The 12,135-nt window shown below is 33.5% G+C and overlaps 1 protein-coding gene across 3 annotated transcripts; it reads left to right on the top strand.

Annotated features, from left to right (window-relative positions):
• The first annotated feature begins 4,388 nt into the window (after positions 1-4,388).
• Positions 4,389-11,662, top strand: LOC123214724 (homeobox protein knotted-1-like 6). 3 transcript variants are annotated; one of them, XM_044634688.1, is made up of 6 exons: positions 4,389-4,573; positions 4,765-5,077; positions 5,701-5,820; positions 5,908-6,043; positions 11,024-11,274; positions 11,369-11,662. In XM_044634688.1, exons 2-6 carry the CDS (start codon positions 4,787-4,789, stop codon positions 11,525-11,527), a joined length of 957 nt encoding a protein of 318 aa, XP_044490623.1. In that variant the 5' UTR covers positions 4,389-4,573; positions 4,765-4,786; the 3' UTR covers positions 11,528-11,662. The 3 variants fall into 3 exon arrangements, with proteins under 3 accessions (XP_044490623.1, XP_044490622.1, XP_044490624.1); XM_044634687.1 differs by having other exon boundaries at positions 4,389-5,077; XM_044634689.1 differs by having other exon boundaries at positions 4,394-5,077; positions 11,036-11,274.
• The last annotated feature ends 473 nt before the right edge of the window (positions 11,663-12,135 follow it).

Here is a 12,135-nt window from a genome sequence, read left to right as displayed (position 1 = left end):
GCTTGTGCTTCCATTCACTAGCACAGGCTGAAATGTGAAGCACCGAAAGGGTTAAATTATGCCCATTTCCACTAACTCAACAAGCAGTGCTGCTTTGAAGCGGCAATTCTGATCAATTTGCGGATAAAGCTATCAGCCTCTGGTCCGTGGTACGTTCAAAACTTTTTTATATTGCCTCGTTAATTACTTGTTAAAATAGAAATGCTAGGGTGCGTACTAGATGCTCGACGAAATTGGTGTGAAGCGTTTGATTGTTCTTGGTAAAAGTGAATTGTGACGTTCGAGGGTAATCCAAGGGTAGAGATATATAATAAAAGAGTAAGTTGTCAGGGTGAGGCGTCGAAATAGGAGGATGGGTTGGCTTTGGCTTTGGGGTTGCTTTTGACAGTTAATTTGCCATCAAAATGACCAGCCATGTTGAATAGTCAATCAATCAAATCAAATCAAACCAAACAGTTGCCTACAAGCAACAAGAGATACGAGCCAAGAGCAGGAAGAAAGCCTGATTGAAATTTCAAAGTTCACAAAGCATGATCTATGTACTGCCTTTGCAGGCTTTGGTTTCTTTCTGTGTGGGCGGGGTGTGAATTTTTTTTTTTCTTTTTTAAACAAAAAAACCTTACTCGAATAGGATTTTTTTTTTTTGAGACCAAGTCAATGAAAGTATAATTTTTATATATTATCAGAGAATTTGAACTTAAATTCTCTATCTAATCATTACTTTCTTCCTCTTCTAATTATTTTAACACAATCTGCTTTTAATGAGAAGGAGATAAAGGATTAACAAATTTGTACATGAAATCAAAGAATTAGTAGTTATAATAATATAAGTTTGTTTTGTGTGTATAGGTTAGATAAAGCTATAGTCATAGATAGAAGTGGGCTAGGGATTGTCTACTTGTCCATGCCCATGTGCACATGGGTTTGAGGTTTCTGTTTAGGTCGAAAGACTTGTTCCCACCCTAGGTTTATTGTAAATTTAATTGATATCTATTACAGATAAAAAATTCAAACTCCTACCTATTGACGGTTAAAATTAATAAACTTAATTAACTTTAAAGGTAAAATCGTTATTTAACTATAATTATTAAAAATAATAAAATATTTTCTCATTACTCTCTTGTTTAGAAAACTAATAATTTCTCTATAGATTAAATTTTAAAAAGTTACATTTCTCATTTAGGGTTTCATTTTTACCAAAACTTCTCTAGTGTCAGAATCTGACAACCATCTCTCCTTCTCTGCTATCGATGATTAACCTCCCAATAAAATCTCTCTCTTCGCAGTGATTAGAGGATGAAGATGATTTGTCTTCATCAAAGATGAGGAGGCCCTCTTTGTCATCCGGTCACCATGGAGAGAGAGGTTTCATCGAGAGGTTGACCATCAATGACAGAGAAGAAAAGATGGTCACCGGACTTTGGCATCAGAGAAGTTTGGGAGAAAATGAAACTCTAAGGGCGAAAACATAACTTTTCAAAGTTTTATTCAAGGGAGAAAATTATTAATTTTCTAAACAAGAAAAGATAGAAAAATATTTTATTATTTTTAATATATTATAATTAAATGGTAATCTTATCTTTGGAGTTAATTGAATATGTTAATTTTAATTGTCAATAGGTGAAAGTTTGAATTTTTCATATTTAGCAGGTACCACTTTGGGTTTGCCATAAACCTTGGATTGTCCTTCTATTTGTTTAGGTAAACAGATAGGTGTGTTTAGATGACTTTCTTTTCCTTCAAAATATAAATGTCAACCTTCCTTATTATTATTATTATTACTAACAGCCTATAAATGATCATAAAGTTGATATCAATCACTTTTTAAGTTTGGACCTATTAGTTGTTTTGTTTATACCTCTCGAAACTCGGTTAGATTTGATTTATTTAATTCACATTCATTTAGATAGAAATCGTTTGTATGATAGGATTCAAATCTTAATACCCAATAGGATTTGCATTCCTCGGTCATAAAAAAAATGCCAAAAGGTTTATTTCCACCCAAGGTATAATGTAATTTCAAATTCACATCTATCACCAATGAACTAATTTTTGTTAAAATTTTTAGTTAGGTTAAAAGGCAAAATAATTGTTTAACAATATACCCTTAATCCAAAGTATCCAAAGTTTTAGAAAATTGGATTCTCCCGCCCCCCCAAGATACATCCTTGTTGTTCAAACGATAGTGATTTGTCTGGACAATGCTTTTTCAAACATTGTCTGTTCAAGAGAAAAGGTTTCATACGGAGAGAAAACGCTAAAAGGAGAGACATCGTCAAAAGCAAGAGAGAGCCATTGTCATTCGTCGAAGAATTTTAAAACTTTTGAAGGACACTATAAAAAATACTAGTTTTAGTGAAAAAAATAATAACAAGGGAATAATATCCTGTTGTTATAAATGTTTTTTTCATAATTTTAACAACCAATTATTTATATTATCATTAAAATCAAAAAAATTTATGACTTTAACGATAAAAAAATAGTCATTAAAAATCTATTTCTCATTGTTAAAAGTTTTAACGGCGGAAAAAATCTTGTCGTTATAGTTTTCGCTGTTAAAAATATTAATGACTGAAATATTAAAAATTTCCCCCATTAAAACCCTTTTTTTTTGTAGAGAGAGAAATACATTTTTGAAAATTTAATTATGAGAAAAAATTGTTAATTTTTTAAATTAATAAAATAAATTGATAGCTTTTATTTTTTAAAATATTACTATTAAATGACGATTTTACTCTTAATTCTAATTAAAAATTTTAACAAAAATAAATTTATAAATAAGTATTTAAGTTTTTAAAAATTAACAAGATAAGTTTATCCGTTGTTTTATGAGAGTATGTACTCATTGGTGGCAGTCACTTCTATCTCTATCTAAACACAAAACAGCAAGAGGTTCAAAATTCAAATATGATGATCTCTAAGCTATCGGATGTAATAGATTATTTCCTCCCCAAGCGAAGTGAACGAGCATGCTTGCAAGTTGCAACATCCCGAAAGACCTTTACCCTTTTCTTTCTTCAAAATTAAAACTTGAGGCAATCCTTCTTACAGTATCTTTTCTCGTGACAAAAGACACATTCATCTTTAGTCCGCCTACCTCTAAGCTCAGACTTCTGCTTCTATCACCAAGTTTCTTATTATGAGATCAACCTTCAACTGTTAAAGCTTGGTCTTATGAATGAAAAACCCTATTTCCCCTTTTTTCATAATTTAATAGGGTAGTACAAACAAATTCATAGGATACTTTATCCATCTCGTGAATCGAAGTAGTCGTTGGGTGCTCAGACTAATCAAGCTAAACATAACATCATGACAACTTTACTCGTGTCTTTTGCGACTTCATCTAAATTTGGAAGATCAATGACTATTTTGTTGAAAGCATTTTTGTGATAATTCATGGATGTACTTGCTCGGTAATAAATTGAAAAAGCTTCTTCTTCAAGTATAGTCCAAACTCTACTTGAGCTTTCATGGTGATGTCTCCTTCATGTAAAGATACTTTTACTCGCTAGTGAGACATGGATGAATTTTTCCACATGCATGCTTATTGATTTTCTCATATTGCGCCTCTCATATCTCTTGGTTAATTTCTCTTCCTTAATGGTTGCCTGTAATTACTTACAACACAATTTGTTTTCCACTTCGTATTGCGAAAATACTAAAGAAATCAAAATTTCCACTGCTCACAATTTTCCATGAGGACAATGAAGATTCAACCATCTTCTTCATTGATTAAAACTCAAAACTCAAATGTTGAATTTCAATGGTCTAGATTGAATTTAAAATAAAGAACACGTGCAAAATTTTCCTGATAATTTAGTAGTTCCTATTCAATGCTAAGGAGTAACCATAGTCTTCAAATATCGATCAACAAAGATAAACCGAACTGGGGTATTGGTATTTATATAGGAAAAAACAAGTAATATGTTTATGGCAAATTTCCCAAGTTGGATCATTAAAATTTCTGGGAAAATGTCTTCGAATATCAAGAATCCCTCTAACTATTCATCAACGAAAAAAAAAAATTTTCCCAAAGTTGGGCCGTACAGGGTCCCAGGATGGACTTCTTTGGTTTACCTCCCTTTCTTTATCAAACTGAATAAGTTATTTGAATAAGATGCTCGTAATTTGTTCCTCTACAAAATGAAAAAACAGGCCAAAAGAGAGAAAAAGCTAAACAAGGAAGGAATTAATTCCAGTAAAATTAGTTTGTGAGTGGCAATTAGCAATGGAAGCTGTTGCTAATTTATAATTAAAAATCAAACTGTGTTGAACACACGACTTGGCTTCGGGACTTCTCCTCTTTTCTTACTAAATTAATAAATTAATCCCCAATGAGTTAAATCAGAATAAAAGAACTAAAGAAACGATAAAAACAGACCAATTACAGAATATAAAGGACCTCCGCACCACTGCAACTGAGCTTGAAGTTGAGGCTCACACAAACAACACCCAGAGACCTTTCGCAGTCTTTTCTCTCCTTGTTTTTGTTTGTTCGTAAAAAATCAAACCCCCAATACCACTACCGCTTCTTCTCTGCCACTGCAATTCTAAGCAAATCTAATATTTCAGTGTAATTATATATGTATATTTTATGTATTTACTCATATATATTTAGTTGTATATGTATTGCATATATATACCATTTCTATCATATAGAGCGAGTTAGCTGTATGCCTCTTGCCAGTGACCTGTATCATTTAGTTATAAGCATTAATCATATTTTCATTTGAACATCTTTTTTTTTTTTTTTGGGTTTAATAGTGAAAGAAGAATCATATTTTTCATGGATGAAATGTGTGGGTTTAACTCAAGTGGTGATTACCCGGATAAGGCGTGGTTGTCACCGGAGAATCAACTGATATTTCCTTCTGATTACTCCTCTCTTCTTTTTACGGGTCGGATTCCCACCTTCGGATCCGATGAGTTATTATCTGCCGCCTCCGTACCCTCGGAAGCTCCTCCAATCAGACCTGAGATTCAGCGAGAAGAAGATATGTCTACTATTGTCAAAGCCAAAATCGCTTCTCACCCATGTTATCCAAGACTTCTTGAAGCTTATATAGATTGCCAGAAGGTGAAAGAAAGTTCCATAATTTTTCTTATATACGTTGAGATATGCTGTTCAACGACCATCAAAGTGTTTGTTTTGAATTTTGTGGGGCTTCAATCGTGGTCTTTATCTTGTTCTCCTTCTAGTCATAAATCGGGAGGTTATTTCTCTACTGCTGTAAAGTTATTTGTGTCAGTACTCCTGGTCAAGTACACAGGAGCTGGAAGAGGAAAATCAAAGTACTCTTCACTTGCTTGTGCTTTAAATTCCAACCTAATGAGCGTTTCCATTATCTTTTTACAGTCTGCTTCAAGTTTGAGCTTTCTCTGCGTCTTTTGTGGAGGATGTTTTTCTTTCCTTTCCCCTCCTGATCTCCAAGATCCAAGATTTTCCTTTTTGTTTTCTCTAAGGAAACAATTAAAACACTAACATAGTTTTCTTGCTTGCTTCACAAGAGCTCTAATGAAGAAAAATCTTAATAAGGAAATCTAGATTTTGATGATCACCATCAGAAAGAAAATTTAATTAACCATTCATGTCATTTATCTGAAATTTGTTGTGAAATGAAGGTTCGTTTCTGGGATTATTTGTTCTTCTTTTTGCTGTTGCCCTTCTTTAAAGCAATCGACTTTCATGGATGCTTTTAGGTCGGGGCACCTCCAGAGGTAGCATGTTTATTAGATGAAATTCGGCGAGAGAACGATCTTTCTAAGCGAGACATTGTGCCTACGTGCTTGGGAGCTGATCCTGAGCTTGATGAGTTCATGGTTTTACTATCTATCCCCAACTACTTATCTTGTTTTAATGAGTTTTTGTTACTCTCTAAATTAACTTTCATGTTCTCTTCGACTTAGGAAACCTACTGTGACATGTTAGTGAAGTATAAATCTGATCTTGCAAGGCCGTTTGATGAAGCCACTACCTTTTTAAACAATGTTGAAAAGCAGCTTCGCAATCTCTGCACTAGTGCCTCCGTTAGAAGTCTTTCTGGTTAGCCTTTCTTCTCTCTCTTTCTTTCTGTAAGTTTCAATGGTGTTTCAAAGAAACCCTTTGTTTCTTTTTTTTTTTTTTAAGTTCATTGATTTTTGTGCTAAACACATTGTTTTATCTTATTGATTTTTCACTGCGTGGCTGCACGTTACTCTACACCGCTTGCAGAAAAACGAAAGCAAAAAATCACTCTATGAATCTGCATAGAATCCTCATAGTATCATGACTACGACCAGCAGGTAAATTCTGGTGGTCGTTCATGGTGTACGATAGCGTAAATCCTGGTTCATGATAGCACATGAAAACCACAAAAAGCGACAACCATCGCTGTCCTAGTCGTCACTAGGCCTATCTTTTTATTTTCCTGTATCTTCAAAGTACCCTTCACTAATTGAGAACAACAGTAATACTCAAAGAATAATCAGGTTTCAGGTAGACTTGTACAAACAACAAAGACCCTAGAGACGATACAGACCCTTGTGTTGGATTAGTGACTGTTTCTCTCTACGCTGTACTCTTTTTTTTTTTTTTTAAATGTATATTTTAAGTCCGAAAATGGTTGAGTTGCTGTATTGTTTGAATGTCTATGATTGCATGTTCATATCTCTCTTTGGTGTTTTTCCATGGAAGAGTAAGAGAAAAGGTCAAGATTTCTGCAGTGTTGGTCTTTGTAGCAATCCTTTTTTCCCTTTTAAATTCATATTTTCTTTTTTCCAAAATACGGAGCTCGGTTTTATTTGCATTATGACAGTTTTTGTTGTTTGTTGTGTTTGTTTCTTTTAATTCCCTTTTTCTCTTAGCTTCAAAGTTAAACCTTTGATTTTCAGAGATCAGTGATGATATAGTTAAACCGGCTTCTTGTTGATTTCCCATGTCAGGCTGTTTTCCACTTCCTAGTTACTTACCAGTTTCGTGATTATAGATTAATACAGGACTAATATAGGTTTATTCTCACTCCTTGAAGTTAACTGTTAGCATAAAATTTGTGATTCTTCAACCTGGAACCATGTGTGAAAATCATATATACCAACAGCCGCATGTTTTGACCCTAGGGGTTAGTAAATTGGTAAAGTATTATAACTTTGAGAGAGAAGGATTGAGTTCGAATGTTATAGCAATTGTGGGCTCGATCACTGTATATAGGGTTTACCTATCCAACTAAAATGGGCAGAGTCTCCAGTTAAAAAAAAAAAAGCCACATATTTTAGAGTCTTTTCGACTCATTGTTGATAAATTCTCTGAAGACCTTCCAGTAACCTTAGATAAGGAGAGGATATAATTCACTAATCACATTGTCCTCTTTTCATTTGGTGTTACATAATGTTATCCCTCGCTATATCTCTCTTCAACCAGAAAATTAGAATCCAAGTTGAAATCAGCCCAATGAAAATTTTATATCTAGAGAAAGAAAATTTGTGTATTTGCTTAATAGGTTATCCGTTGGGAAATAATTGACATAGTGTTTGAATTAAAAGTACTTTCCTAATTTGGTCAACTGCTTAAATTCCTTATTTTATCTCCTATTAGAAAGATACTGCTCCTCTTGTACTTCTTTCATTTGCAAAAGTTTTAGTTTAAACTATTCAAATAAATATTTCAGTAAGTATTTTCTCCATAATCATCACCTACCGAAGTATCTCATATTGGGTTCTTCAATTTCATTGAATTAAATACAATAGATTTTTCATTTCCAAACATTATTGAGTTATTGATGTAATTTATTTGTTAAAATAAATGGAGTTAGCTGCCAATTTCAAGTGGCTGACAATGGCCTGAAAAATGATGTCTGAAATCTGAATTGCTGTACTGAGTTTCAAGTTCCAACATAAGTAATATTTGTGTGTGTGTATATGTATATATATATATATGTTAATTTAGAATAAAGTAATGTTTCCAGTTAGTCTTGGAAGTTGTTTTGGGTCAGTTTAGAATGAATAAATGGTTAACTTATGCTTTGCGTAATTCATTTTACACACTTGGCATTCTACCTTAAACTAAAAGACTCTACTTTTCACGTGACCATACATCATTTTGCCTTTCTGAAAGATTTTATCTCAATTAGTGCTTAATGGTGTGCGGTCTTTTGATCATTTAAATCTTCTTCTTTTGTTAATACGCTGTCGGTTAATTTATTAGTTCCTTTATTTAGTATAAACTATAAATGTAAGAAAGTGGGATGGATTTGTTCTTTTTAAAACTATCTGTCAGAGAGAAGCTATTGTTGCTTTTTCCATTTGCACTGTAGTGGAACTCATGCAAGTGAATGGAAACAGCAGCCTTGTATATTCTAAGGAGATCGACCATGATTTTATTATTAATTATATTTGCTTTGCATAAACAACTTAGTTTGTAGATCACACACAGTACTTTGGCTGATAATAGTGGCAACTATTATTATTCAAATTTGATAGTACAAATCACCATTTCAAAAATGTGATTAACATGTTTAATTACTTTCAAGTTCCCCCTTTCTTTTCTATTATACTTCAGTGGGTTCTTCTTACTCATCTTTTTAAAAACCAAGAATTCTTTATATTAACTAAAGAAGAAAAGAAGTAATTAGATTCGTTAGGCATGCCACCATTGCAGACTTCTTGTAAATTGTATTGTCATAAATTCACTTGGTTGGATTGTGTTAAGGTGTGTATTTTCCAGGCTGCTACTCTTACTTTACAATGGGGATCAGCTTTTCATTATGTCCTATCATTTTGCTTCATTTAATATATATAGTTGCCTCATTCTTGGACGATTTTAATTGGTACTTTCTCTCAATTAACAAATGTTTCTTTTGGGTACTTCCTCCTGATGATTTTAGTTCCAGATCATTATAGATGGACTAGCCATCCTTTTAGTGATTGATTCAAAGGTCTGTAGATTTTGTTATTATGGTTATTACCCTTTCTTAGGTAATTTCCTTTATAAATTGTCTACTTTTGCTGGTCTTCAACTACCTTTCTGAACTTGGAACTAAAACTTGTTGTGCTGTAAGATGTGTGTTCTTGCTCCTTTATGTGAATTAACTTCTTGTTAATAGTGATGCCTGATTGTGTTCTTGCTCCTTCTCTTAATCTTTTAAAATATTTAGCTTATTTTGATGTTGGGAAATTACAAAGAATGTCTTGTGGATTTGTAACCATAAGTGCTTGAGATGAATGTCTTTGCGTGGCCTGATTGCATGCTGATCATGTTGACAATGCCATATATTATAGATTGCGTTAAACTTTTATTATGTTGTTTTTAAATTGTATTAAAAGTATGCTCTTGTTGTATGTGGATATCATGGGGTCTTGTTTTCCAGGTTAGTTGAACTCATTAACTAATAATTAGGGAGAAAGTAGTGGCCTAACAGGGATTTCTCATAATTTACCCTTAGTTGTTGGGACCATCTTCCTCCCAATCCGGTTTGAAATAAAGATGTTAACGTTTTCGTACTAATCACAGTAGTAGTTATAGTGGTTGTCCAACGGCTATAAGACTATTTGACTTTAGGCAGGCCATGTGACGACGGGGTTTTTTAGTTTAAACAAATTTCAAAGAAAAAGCCTGGAGTATGGATGACAGGATGAGCTTTGACCAGAGAGATGAAGAAAGACTTATTAGACAATCCCCGTTAGGCGGGTGGTCGGAGTTCACATGGACTCCCGTTGTTGTTGCTGTGAAATTCACCAGCTTTTGAAGAAATGTATAAATCAAGTGGAAAGATGGCTCAATGTTATACTCTAATCTTCAGTCTCGACTCTTCACAGGGGCTGTGATCATCTGCTGCCTGCCATTTCCATGAGACAAATTTTCCCAGTTGTGGGGCTCTGTGCTTCATTATATCTATGCCATCACACGTGTCTGACCCATGTGGGTTCGACTCTAGTTCTCTTTCCGTTTTCTCGTGGTCCTCGGCTTCACTCTAGTTCACAACTCCTAATTCTACGCTGTGGACATTCACGCTCCACAGTGCCATCTCATAATGTTTTTGACCCGTCTATTTAATGAATTCTCACTTGAATCCAAATGCCTTATCATTACACCTACAGAATTGAATTGGCCAAAAAATTTTCTTTTCTTTTATCGAATTAAAAGTAAGGCGAATGCATAATAGTAATGGGCTAAAATTGGAAAAGAAAGAGAAAAGTTGGTATGACGTTTGGCTGATAGGGTGAGTGTGGAAGGGAAGGGCCAAACGGTGGAAGATGGGCGTGAGTTACCTGTCATGTTGACTTTCTTTCTCCTTTTAGGCTTTTATCTATCTGACAATGGACATTACTACACACTGATACAATTCCCACGTCTGCTTTTGTTGACAGTGAGCTTTGTGCTGTCCAGTCTAGCCCTTCCTCCATGTCTCAACTGTAGCTATTTCTATTATATTCTTTAACTTGTGGGTCCTCATACTATACCCCATCAAACCTATATTTATTGCTCTTGATCCTTGAGCTCCTTGCAAATTTCGAACTTATTCAACTTCAAATTATTGAATCTTTGGAAAATAACGTTTTAGATTTTTTTCTCCCTCTGAAATCTGTATAGTGTAGGTTCGCAAGCACTCTTGGGTTCCTCTAAAACAGAAAAATAAGGCTGAAAGAAACACTTTTACACATTAAAATCTGAGTTTTTAACCACTCCTTTGGCATTGTTTCATGTTGTTTCAAGTGCTGAAACCCATTTCGTCCAGATTTCATTGATCAGTTTAATCATGGCTATGCCACTGTGAAGCTGAGATTATATGCTCACAAGAAATTATCTTTCTAATATGTGTTTATGAAATTTTTGTGTTGGTTCTAAACAATGTTTGATTGGAGACCAAATAAAAGGTAACTTCTAATCTCCTAGAACTTTAGTTCTCTTCCAACCCATATTTTGATATTTGTTTTATTTTTCTTTTTCTAAGTGAGTCATGAGCTTGAAATTATTCAATTGAAATGTGTAGCTTAGAGTGAGAATGGAAGAGAAAAATGCCTTGAATCACTGAAATTAAATTGAGTATAATGATGTTGGCAGAGGAGGGTGGTGCATCATCGGATGAAGATTACAGTGCTGGGGAGACCGAGGCACCAGACTCTCAAATTCGAGAGGAAGATAGAGATCTTAAAGATAAACTTCTACGTAAGTTTGGAGGTCACATTGGCTCATTGAAGTTAGAATTCTCAAAGAAGAAGAAGAAAGGGAAGCTCCCAAAAGAAGCTCGCCAACTACTACTTGAGTGGTGGAATCATCACTACAAATGGCCATACCCAACGGTAATTACTTAACCAGTTCTCTATTCTCATACATCTATAATAAACATTGAAATATCTAAATTAATCGGGTGCTCTGTAAATTATGATTACACAGGAAGGAGACAAGATGGCGTTGGCCGAATCAACGGGGTTAGACCAGAAACAAATAAACAATTGGTTTATAAATCAAAGAAAGCGACACTGGAAACCGTCGGAGAATATGCAGTTGGCAGTAATGGATAACCTATCGGGACCATTATTTACAGACGATTGAATTACATTTGAATTGCATGCATGCATGTACATTCTCCATTAATTCTATCTTCTCATCCATGAATCAATGGCTGTGTAAACAAGCTTTCTGTATATTCTAATTATATGTGAACCCAGCTCTCCTGACTTTGAGACATCCTATTTTCATCATTATTCATAAGCAAATGCTTAATTTTGAGGTTTTTGTATTAAACGTGGGTATCAGTGTCATATAGAACATGATATATATCTTATGATATTATATAAATAAAAAATAATATGTATTTTAAGATATATTAAATTAATATAATATACTGTAATGTATTATACGATATAATATATATTGTGAATATGAATTGATACATTTTTTTATAAAAAATAATAATATAAGAAAAGGTGTGGGAGAAATTTTAAAATTTTAATGGTGATTATAATATTTTTTAAAATAATAAAATATGCATTAGAATTATTTTATTATTTTATATTTAAAGAAATAAATTTTAAATAAAAATTAAATTTTTAATATATAATATAATATATTATTCTTTTACCATATATTTAAGTAGAAAAACATGGACAGTGCTGGCAGGATGTACACCTTTATTAGGGCTCAACTTGCCGTGTTTAGGA

The sequence above is a fragment of the Mangifera indica genome, chromosome 4 (assembly GCF_011075055.1).
Source record: "Mangifera indica cultivar Alphonso chromosome 4, CATAS_Mindica_2.1, whole genome shotgun sequence".
Lineage (NCBI taxonomy): Eukaryota > Viridiplantae > Streptophyta > Magnoliopsida > Sapindales > Anacardiaceae > Mangifera > Mangifera indica.
Note: the sequence above shows the minus strand (reverse complement) of the source record. Positions and strands in the feature narration are given on the sequence as shown.